Source organism: Caloenas nicobarica, chromosome Z (assembly GCF_036013445.1).
Source record: "Caloenas nicobarica isolate bCalNic1 chromosome Z, bCalNic1.hap1, whole genome shotgun sequence".
Taxonomy (NCBI): domain Eukaryota; kingdom Metazoa; phylum Chordata; class Aves; order Columbiformes; family Columbidae; genus Caloenas; species Caloenas nicobarica.
The window spans coordinates 78,077,825-78,092,614 of NC_088284.1; the positions used below are offsets into that span (position 1 = coordinate 78,077,825).

Sequence of the window (14,790 nt, forward strand, 5' to 3'; positions counted from 1 at the left end):
TTGACAGTCCTTCTGTGTCTGTGCAAGAACATTGGATATTCAGTTTCAACAGCGAGACGTGGAGAGGCTGGAGAACTGGGCAGAGAAGAACCTGATGAAGTTCAACAAGAGCAAGTGCAGGGTCCTGCACCTGGGGAGGAACAACCCCAGGCACCAGTACGGGTTGGCGTTGACCTGCTGGAAAGCAGCACTGCAGAGAAGGACTTGGGAGTTCTGGTTGCCAACAGGTTGACCATGAGTCAATAATGTGGCTTTGTGGCCAAGAAGGCCAACGGTATCCTGGGCTGCATTAGGAAGAGTGTGACCAGCAGGTAGAGGGAGGTTGTTCCTCCCCCTGTGCCCTGGTGAGGCCACATCTGGAGTACTGTGTCCAGTTCTTGGCTCCTCAGTTTAAGAAGGACAAGGAACTACTGGAGGGAGTCCAGCGATGGCTACGAGGATGATCAGGGGCCTAGAGCACCTTTCTTATGAAGAGAGACTGAGAGAGCTGGGACTGTTCAGCCTGGAGAAGAAAAGCTGAGAGGGGATCTCATCAATGTTTATAAACATCTCGAGGATGGGTGTCAAGAAGATGGGACCAGACTCCTTTCAGTGGTGCCCAACGACAGGATGAGGGGCAATGGGCACAGACTGAAGCACAGGACGTTCCATCTGAATATGGGGAGAAACATCTTTACTTTGAGGGTGCCAGAGCCTGGAACAGGCTGCCCAGAGAGGTTGTGGAGTCTCCTTCTCTGGAGACATTCAAACCTACCTGGACACATTCCTGTGTGATCTGCTCTGGTGAACCTGCTTTAGCAGGTGGGTTGGACTGGATGATCTCCAGAGGTCCCTTCCAACCCCAACCATTCTGTGATATTGTAACAGTGATTCAGAGTACTTGGTCCAACTAATGTTATTTCAGATGATAGGTAATAGAAGATGCTTTGGCTGGAGGAGGCGAGCACAGACATCTGCTGCTATAGGGAGAGATGAGGAACAAAGAAAGTCTTCCCTTGGCCTGAACCCAAAATGAGGGTTGAGTCACACTTCTGTGGACACGTCATTGCCTCCTCATATTTGATACAGTTAAATTAGTGTTCTGCTGCTCTGCTGCAGCAGAAATTTGCTTTCCGTTCATTACCTTGTGGTAATAGTCTGTCTTCTGTTATAGTTATCAGTCACACTGCCTCTTGATAGACTGTGGAGAGGAAGTTGGAATATATGCTATCCCTCATTTGCTAGTTACAACATTTCAGACTTAAGATTCTTATGAAGTCGCTCTTCCCAATATCTTTTTGTCCAGGAATTCGTGGGATTATAAAATGATCCCTTTCAGGCCACATTTGTCAAATGCCACTATGGATTTTTTTCCCTAACTTACCATTTTTTAATAAGGGTAGGAAATCTGTCTCCAGTATCTTTTCCATAGTTCCACAGCTTGTTGTATCTTTCAGTTTTGCACCTTAGATGAATCTCTTCATTTAAGAACAGATTTTAAATAGTAATTAATTAAGACTATATGCTACATAACTAAAATGGTGACAACTGAATTAATCTTATTTTGGCAAGCACGGAGGAAGAATCATCTGTTTATTTTCTTAGGAAAATGGCTGAGATGCCATTTCTTGACAATGTAACTGTGGTCCTGCCAATTTTAACTATAAACTTTTCTTAAAGAATCCTAAATGCAAGTTGCATGCCTGTGAGCAGTTTAAGTTTTAAAAACATAGTTTTGTCTGAGTGTCACCTAGTGCTTTGATTCTTCTTGTTCTTAAAATTAATATAATTCAAACCTTATTCCATATATAAATATATATCACTATATAATTATGTAACTATGTAAATATCAGCAGTGTTGGCTATTGATTAATTTTGTGCTTGTCTTGCATTACCTCGTAGGTATGCCTTTCCAAGGATATTGTGTTAGCTATTCAATAACTTGAAAAAAATAACAAAATTATAAATTGTAAAAAAGGATCATCACCCCCTCAAAACTGTAAACGTTCTAGAATCAGGGAGATAAACTGCTTTTAGGGATGAAATATCAAATAGCTCTTGGTCATCTAGTTATTATGTTTTGTTCTGTAGTGTCGAGTATTACAATAATAGGTTAGGTCTGCACAAAATGTGCATATGCACAACTGATCTTATGGCAGTCTTTTCTGTTGTTATCATTGGCCTAGGTATAGAAATCACTGTATGGAGAATGTACTTATCTTCTGAATACACCTAAAATAGGAATAGCCTAAAGATGTAAAGTAAACTAAAGTAAAACTTCTGATTTAAACCCATTTCCATCTGCCACCCTTGAATACACTTTACTTCTGGTAAACTGGCTTTGTCTGTGACTTTCTAACTTGTACTGTGTGTTGTACAAGAGAAGTAAAGCTGTCCTTGGAGATCGTGGATGGAGATACTGTTCCTGTTTTGGACGCACCCTGGTCGTTCTGATAGCTTTAAGAATGGAAAAGCAAGATTGATGTTTCCGTGGCACCGACCTGTAGACATACTCAGCTGTCAGGTCCAGCAGAAGCCGCAGCTGTCAGTGCGGCTAGCGATAAGTTAGCAATATAGGACTGACATGAGCGTGAAGCATGGTGGTCAGGGCTCTGTCCAAAGGAGATGGTTTTATTGCAGCCTGTAGTCAAGAGGTGGCTTTCAGGCTGTTACCAGCCAGGCTTAATGAGATCAGCAGGGTTTTGAGATGTCCTTTACGAAAAGAGCAGCATATTTTTGTTTCTTCAGAACCTGCATTTCTACCTTCATGGCTGTGATGGAATTGGAACAGCAGGCACAAAGCCTAGGTGTGGTTCATCTTACCGAAATTCTGGCTGTGTCAGGTGTCCTCATATGTTTGTGTTGTGGTTTGTATTAAATCACCATTCCTGGATGCATCTAAAAGATGCATAGATGAGGTTCTTAGGGACATGGTTTAGAGCTGGACCTGGCAGCATAGGGTTAATGGTTTGCCTTGGTGTTCTTAAAGGTCTTTTCCAACCAAAATGATTCTATGATTTTATGATCTGCCAAAACAACTCGATTTTCCTCAGAAAAAAACATAACCATTTGATTAATGGCTTCTTCAGCTTGGACTTCATATTTGCTCAAAGAAAGATAGAACCCAGCTTAGTTGGCTGTCTGGGGTTAGTAGGAGTAAAAGTGTTAATGAAAACTTTTCGCTAAAGTTGGTATGTCTTTTGAAATACACGGGGTGCAGATACATTAATCATAAGGGCAATTGCAACTGCTTGTCTGCAAAGAAGGACCTGAGCATAAATCAAAATCCCTCTGCAGCGTTCTCCTCCAAAAAGAGCTTCAGTAATGACAGAAATTTGGGTTTTTGGCCTACATTGCACTTCTTTGTCTCATCTGGGTCCATTCAAGTTTTCCCTTGCCCAGTACCATTGCAGATTTATTTTGATTATCTAAGAAAATGCAGGAGAACAGCGGTGGTTGCACTTTCACAGTCATTCTTCAGTGCCCATCACAGACAGAAGTAGGTTGTTTCATCTTCTATTGCCTCAGCAGTGGGAATGCTTCTCTGGGTTTTCTGGCAAAGTTATAGAAACTTTCCTCAGTTACATCAGTAGAATGACTTGGCTTCTGCTTCTAAATTGAAATCAAGGCAACTATAAATATTTCACCTGTCCCAGGTAATAAACTGTATCCCATTTCCACTAGGATAAACGACTTTCGTAGTTGATGACTTTTTTTTTTAGGCTTTTTTTTTGAATTGATGGCTGTTATGGCAAGTATAATTCCTTCAACAGCCATTTTGCTTTCTCTGGAAAGTTTTTTTAATTATAATTTCTCTGTAGCGGGTACCAATCCTATTACTAAAACATTATTTTTATGAAATGGCTACATTAATAGAAATGTTGCAACCTATGTCTGTAGGATGGAGAAGCCGTATACAATTAGTATCCTAACAGCAGCTGTATTACTATGATCCATACCTTCTATCAGGCTGATAAAAGTTCCCTGTGTAATTACAGTTCCTTAATGTTGCATCTGCAACATAGTAATAGAGTTTCTGTAGCTGTAATTCCATTATTAGAGGAAAACCTTCTGTGAGGAGAAGGTGAGAGAGAAGTTTGGAACATTTTTCTTGTGACAGCTGTTTCTGTCCTGGTGCCTTTGCACGCACCTTTAGTGGTCCTTGTAAACACAACCTGAAAATACTCACCTGGGTTCAGTTCAACACGGTTTAAGTTCTGCATGTAAGGAGCTACTGTTCTGGTTGTGGGACACACAGTCAATCTGAAGAGCAAAATTTTATCACTTTATTTCTGAATGAGTAGAGTTAGATTTTATTGACAAGTAAGTTATTGTTGATGTATGTAAAAATACGGAATGAAAAAGAAGATAGACTGTGAATTCAAGAACATAAAATACTTACAGTATCATAATCTTGTGTGAAGGATCTTTACTTAAAACCAGGCATTTCTTTCAGTGCGTGGTCAAAAATTGATGAAAAGGGAAGAGTATGCAACTTGTTTATTCATTGCATCACTATTTCTATCTCCCTCAATGGAAGAGATTATGGAGGGCTTCTTTTTCTGACGTGATGACTGGGATTGTGAACACTGCTGGGAAAACATCTGAAAAGTATTGGTCCTGTCTGTGGTGTGTGGTGGTTGTATCCTGTGTGGAAGTTCTGACACCCCCCCACAAATTTATTTTTGCAAAGCATCATCATGCAAACTGCATCAGGGAAGAGGCAGTTTCAGGCACAAATCTCTTGCACTATCATAAATAGAGAGCCCATAAATGTTTTGATGGATGCTCGAAGGCAGTTTAATGTAGCACTGGAGAAAACAGAAGCCATTACTACTGGAAGAGCTCCAGTTATCACGGAGAAAATAAATGGTGCAGTTACAAGAGATGTACTGACAACAAAATACCTGCTGGCTGGGGAAGAGAAGAGCAGAGCACAGTACACATACGTACAGGCAATTGCCCGTTACCTGAAGTAATGTTTATTTTTAATTTAAATCTGACATCGATAGTGTTTCCTATACACACTGCCTGATAAAATGATGTAATCCGATCTGATGGAAGTTTTAAGAGTACTTGTACTTAGGAACTACACAATTTTTGCCAGTGTTCGGATTCATGTTTTAACATTTCACCGTGCTGTATGCTTTGTGCAGGAGAGGGGGTGAAGTTAGTTTTTTACCTCAAAACTCTTGACCCTGTGAAGGACAGCCCAGTTTCATTAGTAAATGATGACAGGACAGGGGAAGGACGATTGACCAGCCCTTTGCATCCCTGATGGACTGTATGGAAGAGGCTGTCTTACACCTCACAGAAAAAGCTGCAGCTCCACTGGAACATTTTTCTGTCCTCTGGGAGCCTGTCTCTTTCATGTGTTGTTGCCAAGGTTTATGTTTATCCAACATAAACCTCAAAGAAAGGGGTTTAAGCTTCACCAGTTTAACCTCACAACCCCAGCAGCTCAGCACCTGCGCACGAATGGTGGTGGTTGCTCAGCTAACGAATGGTAATCTGCTGTGCTGCTGTGCTCAGTCACATCCAATCTTGTGTAGCATTCCTAAATGAAACTACATTTATTTTCAAGCTACCCAATGGAACATTTCACGTCTTTCATCCATCCCTTGCATGGTTTTGTATGAGAGGAGCGGAGGCAACAGCTACAGAAATGAGTACAGAACATCCTTACAGATCTTTCTTGAAGCCACCTAGAAAAGTGGTTTTTCTACAGAAAATAAGTGAAGCAACATTCTGAGCTTTGAAATTCACTGGAGCTAGTTGCAACCTGTAAAAATTATATTTCCCATGAACGTTGGATAGACTCAGGGGGATAAGCAGAGGTATGATGGACTCCAGTGTATGGTGCTGAGCAGACCATGTCATAAATCAGCCTCATAGATGGATAGATACAAGTTCATAGATGCAAGAATATGACGCCGCTGATTTCAAGTAAACTGTGTATCACTGCATTACTGCCCAGAAGAGCTGTGAGCAACCTGCAAATGGGTTCCTGCTGTACAGTGCCAGTGAGTAATTGTGAGAATTGACTTGAAACTCTAACATATTACTCTATAACATGCATTACTACAAGACTGATTGGAAAAAGATTAATTGTAAACTCAAACTGGGAAGACCCTCCTATACTGTTAAAAGTAGTTGGTTTTTTGTTCGGTATTTTTTTGTTTTGTTTTGTTTTTCCAGTAAGTCCCAGTAGGATTTTCTATTTTTCCTGTAACTGGCTCATAGCTAGCTGCAGGCTAGTATTGCTGCCATAATAGTATTTTGCTCAGGATACATTTCACTGCACGTGGAGTATCATCCTTCCACCAGATGACTGCAGCAGGTAGTGAATATGTTCGTGAAGCTGATACAGCACAAACTTTCATTCATTCTCACGCTTTCGTTAGTGTTTGAGAAGGACTTGGGGTTCATCATACTGCAGGTGCACAGCTCTCTCTCAGGGCACGTCCTGAGCATCAGAAATGTGAGTTTCCTGCTTTTCCTGACTTAGAGCTGGCCCACAGGGACCACCCTCCTACGGTGACAAGATAAACCACCATCTTCAGTTCTGGGCTCGTCTGTAGTGACTATCACCAGCAAGGGTACTAATTAATAGCGCTTTGTCTGTGCGAAACCTGACAACTGCACACACAGCCCTTGTACAGTAATGAGTTCTGGCTGCCACCAGCCTGGGCCAAGTCTGAACTGGTGACCTGGCAATGAAGAAGCTCTGTAGCCCATTACCAATTCAGAAATCATTCCAGGCTTTGATAACTCTTGCATTTTTATTGGCAGCTGTCTGGCACTTCCTCCCGAGAGCTGCTGTATCAGTGATTCAACCTTGAGTATACATTAAAGCCTTGCGGGGTTGCCATTATGTACAGGATTTGGAATTTAGGATTTGACTGAGTCAGATCTGATGCTCTTGGAGTGTTTTCCCTGATGCTCAACAGCTCCTCTTCCCTGCCTCAGCCTTTTCCCTTTTTAGAGGCTCCTGCTTAATGGGTCTTGGCTCGGGATTTTTTCTAATCTCTTGTGCCTTTGTGTTTTTGCTGTCTGTATGACATATTCCTATCTTTCAGGTTTTGAGTAAACAGGATGGCATTCTTGCAGTTTCATGCCTTTTCTTTAGGGAAGGAAAGATACACGCATTAAGCTGATGGAAAAATTCTGACTTTGGACCCAGCTCTTTTGCATGACATCATGGACTTTCAGTGCTGAAGGATCCGTGTAATAATGAAATTCAGTTTCCTGGATTAGAGGTAAACAGGCGAGGGACAGTGCTCAGTTTTCAAAAATACCCTGCTAAACAGAAATCAAAGCAACTCTTCCTGAATGTGCAGATACGCCTTTTTAGTGCACGTGCCGTTCTCAGAGCGTGGCCAAGGAGCAGCATGAGTTTTAACTAAACCCCTGCGTCATTTCGTTGTTGCCATTCGAAACTCTGTGGATTACAGTGAGATTTACACCACCCTGGCACAGCTGTTACTTCAGGAAGTGTATGAAGCAACCTTGATAATTGCAAGAACAAGGAGACAAGCTAGGAAGAGGGTTTAACTAACAAAGACCAAGTGTCCTCAGAGCCCCCATATCAACCTAGAAGGTGATGGCTGGGAATTTTTCCAGTGTCGCCCTATCATACTGTAAGAAGAGAAAGAACTAAAAGAAGAAAGACTTATATGAAAATATGTAAGCTATTTTAAAAAATCAAGTCTGGCCTCCATGTGTCGCTCACTGGTGGTTTGCTGAAGCAGGAGGTGCAGGACGGAATCACTCTGACAGAATGATTGGGAATGACTTCAAGCTGAATATTTGGCTTTGGGAATTATCTTTATGCCTTATTCTGAGTGCTAAGTCACTTAAAGCCCAGGTTATCTTCTCTTTCTTTTTGGGAGTGTAGCTACTTTTTTTTTCTTTGCTTAATAGTTTTGTAAATATTGTTAACTGTCCTTTTTTTGCTATCCTTGAGCAATTGGCACAGTCTATGTATTTTCTAGAATTATTTAGAAGCCTTAGCTGATTTAAACTAGCAGATCATTAGAAAGGATTTTTAATTCAAACTACCACTTTTTCTCAATGGAAAACAGCATCATCAGTTCACTTTCACCAGCAGCAGATGGTATTATAGCATTCTTGCGCAAGTCATCTGTTTACACTGCAATGTAAAACAAAGCTTTGTGAACATTGGTTTTTTTATGTTCTGAAGATTCTGGAAGTTTTTTAAAGTTGTCTTAGGCACAAAATGATTGATCATTGGGTACATTTTCAGCATAAGAACCAAGTGTGCTTCAGCTGTAAGAGACCCTGTTTAACATTTAATAATATAGAACATGTCCTATTTGCTGGATGTGACAGGCCAGGATTTGTGGTTTTGTTTCTAGGCAAGGGTTTGGAGAAGGAGTTTTTACTGTGTAGCTGGAAGACTTTGTGATCATCTTCTCTTCAGTGCATGCAGTTCGGTACGTGCTAAGATAACATGCCATCGAGAATTAGGGGAATCTGGCTACAACTGTATCAGCTAGGACAAGGGAAATCTGTGTTGAAGCATAAATTTAATTTAATATTTAATACTTCTTTACCATCAAGAAACAGAGCTACCACAAGAAGCACATCTAAGGAAAAGGGTCTTTACTCAGGATAGGACACCCATCGCATTAATCCTTATAGTCCGTCTCTGCCGTGGTTCTGGTGAGAAGCACAACGCAGTGGGGCAGGCTTAAAGAAAAGTGCGACTTAACAGAGTTCGATGGCAAGGTTCACTCTATTACTTACCGCATGGAGGAAATATGCCAAGGGAAATCGGGTGGCAGTTGTTTTAGAGTGATTTCTGTGGGACAGAGGAGGGAAATGGTAGAGGAGGCCCTCCCGTTGACTCACGAGGTTCAGAATGGACCACCTTGCTTCCTAAACTCCTTGGGGAGGAGGCCAGGTGCGGCTGGACCCAAACTCAGCCCTAGACTTCATCAGAGGTTCGTGTCTGAGAGACACAAAGGGTGAGAGAAAATAGGTAAGGGTAAAGGGATTTATTTTGGTGCAGAAGTGGTAGCAGTGACCCCAGCAGCACCAAAGGAAAATCACTTCTCTCGGGCATGGTGCGTGAGACAGTCAGAAACGCTGCTCTTGTGGTACCACCCGTGTAAGAGCTGGTTAGATCACTGTTATGGCTTTGCACTGAGTGCAAGCTTGATTAAGCCAGAACACATACTCTGTTTGAGTACTGGCTGGGAAGTGAAAGCTTTGTGGAGCACTGGGTCGAGTTTTCGGCAGAAGCGTGAAGGTGTGGAGGATCAGACAGAGAGTCCTGTCGCATTGTAGGGGGTGTGTCTGACTGCAAACTTAACTGTCACTAAATGGTTTTCTTTTTTTTCCTCCTCAGGACAGTTTTGACTGGGCTTCTTGAACAACCCTTTTAGGACGTTTTTCTCTAGAATAGCCTAAAATGAGGATATACCACCTAGAGGAAGTTAAAGCTACCTTGGATGCTTTTCCTTCTTGCTTCCCTCCAAATTAAACTGTGTTGACTTCCCAGCACCAGGTTGAGAACATGCAAGGATCTTAAAGAGCTTTACCATGGAGCAGATTTGTTTTATGTATTACATTTGATCAAATACTTGTTTACACAGTGGCTTTGCCTACTTGCATTCAGGTAATGCTGACACAGTAACTTGAGTTACTTTTGAAAAACATTACATTTTATTACCTAAAAAGGTGGCATAGCCTGGTCGGTTATCCTATTTCCCTTTTAAGATAGGAGAATATGGTCTCAGGTATTGATTTGTCAATAACTGTTGGTAGAAGAGCAATGTGGGTTAGATTCTGAAATGAGGAAAGTTGCATCAAGGATTAATGGTCCCTGCTTTGTCTTTTCCAAATGCAAATGATGTCTTTTTTGTTTTCTTCTTGCATGATAAAACAAGTGATATTCCCTCTTAGGAGCATCCCTTGCTTGGGCAGCCGTTTTTCGTTCTGCACCCTTGCCGGACTAATGAATTCATGTCTTCTATACTGACCAGGTCATGGAAACAGAACAGGTGAGAAACAGTGCTGTGCCTTGCCAGGCTTCATGTAATGCAGATAAAGTACATCAGCCGGGAAGTGGGAATGGTCAAAACAACTTCCTTGGTCCAAACAGAATAAGATTCTGGGTTGTCACCTAAGGGCTGAAAGTGAAAATAAATTTGAAATAGATAAAGTGAAAGAATAGCCCCATCTGTAGTTATTTTCTGACTGACAAGTTTGTCTGCAATTCAGAAAAGGTTGGGATAATATGTTTATAATGCCTTTTTTTTCCCCCCTAGACACACAAATTACATTATATTGTGGCTCAGTACTGTAGGCCCAGTTGTGGGTCTAAATCTGCCCCTGAGTTATGCAAAACTAGCACCTGAGCAGAATACAAATGCTGATTCTGTTGAAAGGTAAGAGAAAATGAACTCACCTTTTTTCTTTCCCATCCTCCTATGAAATTAAAAAGATCAAATGGATAACTGACAAAAACTTTATCTTCTCCTTTGGAGCTCTTGGTTCAGTTCGTTTAGGACTCACTTTCCAATATTTTGCTTACATGGCTGCCTTATTGCCTTACCTAATTTGCAATGAACATTTGCACTGAGAGGGATGTGCTTGGCACGTTGCTGATGCCCTACACGACTGTCAGAAGGCTCCCTGATGTCCTGGGGTCTTTCTCAAGTGTGTAAAAGCATTTCATGGTGGTCTCTCCAGCATGTGGTTGGTAAGTGATCTAGCATAACTCTGCTGCAATGATTTTAATTTCCTGTTTTCTTTCTTTTTTCTTTTTTCTGCTTGATGTCTCCAGACCTCTGAGCTGAAGGGTGGATGATAGTTAGCTGTAGTAAAGCTATCGCAGACTTTCCTAGGGATGAAGTAAAACAAGGGAATCCTTCCTGACTGGTAAGCAATGCCCCATGGAAAAGTGACTGTTCACAGCTCTTTCTCTGGCAAGAACTTGCCTGGTTACAATGGAAGAACTAAGAGCCAGCTGCAGTTGTGACAACAACTCTCAAGCACCACCGAGACCTGGACTCCCTTGTGATTGCACCGACCCCTCGCAGTCACTTAACTCCTGCTTTTGATTTACTGCGGTTATAGCCTTAGTAACACTGCACACAAATGCACAAGCCTGGGGTTCCTTGAGTTGAGATGCTGAGCTTCGATCTACTGAATTTTTATCTACTAAAAACCGTGTCTCTAGAAAATCCGCACCATTTGTGAGGATATGTACAGCAAAACACTTGCGGAATGTGGTTTAAGCTTGTGGCCATCAGTGTGCGGGCTGAGACTGCTTCACCTAGGGACCACCTTCCCCACCGCAGCCTGGTGCATGGACCATCCCCGTGTTCCACACCACACACAGGATATCCTGATCCGAGGGCTCAATAATACTTTGCTGAGAGTATTTTGTGTATGTCATGCTTCAGGGAACAGATAAGATCAGGATTGTAGGCATAGTACGTGCAGTCTAAATCTAAGCATGTACAGTTCTGGAGTTCAAGGTGCCTCATGCTATCGTATGAGAACATCTGGCTTTTCTGTGCTTCACTGCCTCCAGAGGAAGCTTTGCCATACCCTGTGGGAGTTACTGTTGTAGTCAATTAGTATTTTGTGTTGTACTAGTAGTTGTTCACAGGTTTGGTCCCTATCCCGCAGTCTTTATGCAAACCTCCCCTGACAGCTGTTGAATTTTGGGCAAGTAGGAACTGCGTAGTGGTGCAATCATCAGTGAAAAACAGATTAGGAGTAACTTCCATACAAGTCAGCTTGGATTCTTTCCTAGTCACGTTTTATTTGTAGTGTAACCAGACTACAAGTCCTGAGCAGCTGAGATGGAATTACAGGTTTTACTTTATGTGTTCAGCGATATGTCACTTGCATCCTGAGTCCAACCTGTGCCACATCAGAGGTGGAAATGTGAAATGCATTGGGTTTTAGATATTTCAATCGGTTACATATTTTTAACATAGATCATACATATGTTATGAGTGAATTTAAATACAGTGCAATCTTTAAAATTCCATTGGTGCAGAATTCTTTTGCCAGCCATTTGGAATTAATGAAAACACATAATTTATCCCATAACAACCTGAACAGCCATTTTTCTATGTAAAATTTATAAAATATGGCTTTCTGTTCATGTACAATGACAGTAGCTACATTGTCTTTTTTAACACTTTTGGTAATGTATGCTTGATAATTTTATCCATAGTTAAGTTCAAGGGAGACTTATACAGGAAGAAAACCAACCAAACAAAAAGATAACAGCAGTTTTAAGAGTTGTTAAATGTTCATCCCTACTCTGGTCTTTGTTTTTTATACCCTGGAACAGAGGGTTCCTCAGCTCCTCAGCTGCTCAGTCAGCTTCTCCTGCCTCTGTGCAGCATCTTGGCACACTCACACTGTGCTGGCTGGCCCATGGGACCTTTACTCCCAGTCTAACTTAGAACTGGCCTCGGGCAGCTTTGTTTAAAACAAGGTCTGAATTAGCTTCTGCTGACCTTGGGGTCGAGGAGATGGAAAGAATTGATGGAGTCGTTCTCTGTAAACCGTCAGCGCTGACGGCTGCATTGGTGTATCTGAGGATCAGCTATGCTCGTTTTCCCAAAGCATCGCAGATCTTACCTGGCACTGCACTGGGGGTTAAATACACAGAAGAAATTCCACTTTTAAACAATAGAAGTAATAAAATGCAATGCTGAATACAGAATGCCTTTGGAATAACTTACAGCTGAAACGCTGGGTTGAGAGTTCTCATATACTGGACAAGAGCTGTACCTTGATAAAGGAGAAGAAAAGAGCCTGGAACAACTTTTGAGTATTTTTTCAGGTACTAGTTGTAAGACCTTGAGAAGTTTCAACTGCAAAGATGCTGCTTTGCAAAATTTATAAGCGTAGTTTTGTAGGCATTTATTGGAGACCAGCTCTTCGTGTTTCTGTCTTGGAAGCAGAAACTGCTGTACAACAGTGTTTGTGTAATAGGATTTGGCTGGTTGGGTTTCTTCAGTATAGGCAAGACTTATTGCAGGTGTGTGAAAATGTCATTGCTTTACTCAGAATGTCAGCATCTCATCCATGTGACACTGTACATCAGGCCCTGTAACTTACACCTTGTAATTACAGATGAAAGAAAAGAAATATGAAATAAGTCTGGAACAATATATTCCACTCACTTTCTCCGCCCCATCAGCCTTCACCTTAATCTTCTCTTTTTTTTTTTTTAACCAAGAATTACAAGAAAAGTGGAATTTGTATGTAAATAAGAAATAAATATTTTTCTTTTACATGGAGGAATTCTCACCACCCATCTCTTTTCTACCTAAATTTATCATTTATAAACAAACTCAAGTATTATCTGGACAGGGCATTGCACGTCGTACTGAACTTAAGATTTCTTCTGTCAGAGACAACCGCAGGCACTTGTTGAATGGGTGGCTCAGACAGCAGGAGGCTGCTCTGTTAGTGTCCCCACTGTCACACTCTGAACTCCTCGATGTCCTCTCCCAGCCATTGCTCTGCCTCCTGAATATCTTATATCAGCACATTCACTTGGCTGGACACTCCAGTTGTTCCCTGTTTCTGAAGCTGCCTCTGTCTTGCTTCCTTCCTGCTGATAACTCCCCTCCAAATTCCTCTTCAGTGCCTTGACCCTGTTCCCACAGTTACTGGGACACAACGATAATAGCGAGGAGCGTGAAATGGATAAGCAAACCGACAGTTGCCCTGCCCGGCTGCAGTTCTGAACCGTTCAACACCGTAAAGAACAAACTTAACAGTGGTGTCAGCATCATAGAATCATTTTGGTTGGAAGAGACCCTCAGGATCATCGAGTCCAAACATAACCCAACTCCAGCACTAAACCGTGTCCCTAAGAACCTCGTCTGAATGTCTTTTAAACCCTTCCAGGGATGGTGACTCCACCACTGCCCTGGGCAGCCTGTTCCAATGCCTGACAACCCTTTCCAGGAAGAATTTTTTCCTAATGTCCAATCTAAACCTCCCCTGGCGCAACTTGAGGCCATTTCCTCTGGTCCTATCACTTGCTACTTTGGAGGCAAGACCAGCCCCCTCCACGCTACAACCTCCTTTGAGGTAGTTGCAGACAGCGATGAGGTCTCCCCTCAACCTCCTGTTCTCCAGGCTGAACAGCCCTGGTTCCTTTGGTGTCAGCGTTCCCCTGAAATTTGTCCAGAATACCTCTAGACAAAAATTCGGCTCAGTTCGTACAAGCACCCTAAGCTTAGATTGAGAAACAAATACAGGATAACATAAATATTTGGGATCAAGGGGAGATATAATCCTATTTAGATATCTACTTTCTAATGGCTTACGTGGGAGATAGGTGTCTAATTTGCTGTTTACATCTGTGCCTTAGTGATTTATAGGATGTTTTATACTGAATGTTTATGTACAATAATTCTGCTTTACTTAAAAAATTAAGTTAATCCCAGCACTACTTTGTAATTTTATTTAGCGAATCTATTGAAGATTCTTAGGTCTGAACTCACGTTTTGGCTACGTACATTATCTGAAACCTTGTAGCCTACCAAAAATAAAATTTCCTGTTCCAAACAGTTTTGCAAATTTTCTCAGTTGTTCATCCTTGTTAATCTGGGAAGACATATTGAGGACCATTGCTTTTGGGGACTTCTTTTTAAAAAGGAAAACTGACTCATACCTGCCCTTGGTTACAAGAATCAGCAAGAAGAATGAATTTTATGTGTTCAACTAAGCCAAAAATATGCTTTCCTTTGGAACGCAATTGCTACCTACATAATCCCACATTTGTGTCAGCATGATCAG

General features: G+C 41.7%; 1 protein-coding gene across 1 annotated transcript in view; it reads left to right on the forward strand.

The window, feature by feature from the left end:
- Positions 1–14,790, forward strand: part of ATG10 (autophagy related 10) — an 84,365-nt gene extending 69,575 nt beyond the window's left edge. Inside the window, exons 6-8 of the mRNA XM_065657159.1 lie at positions 9,910–10,007; positions 10,275–10,394; positions 10,793–14,790. Of these exons, the coding sequence (XP_065513231.1) occupies positions 9,910–10,007; positions 10,275–10,394; positions 10,793–10,805 (231 nt within the window). The 3' untranslated portion in view covers positions 10,806–14,790. The remainder of the gene's footprint in view (positions 1–9,909; positions 10,008–10,274; positions 10,395–10,792) is intronic.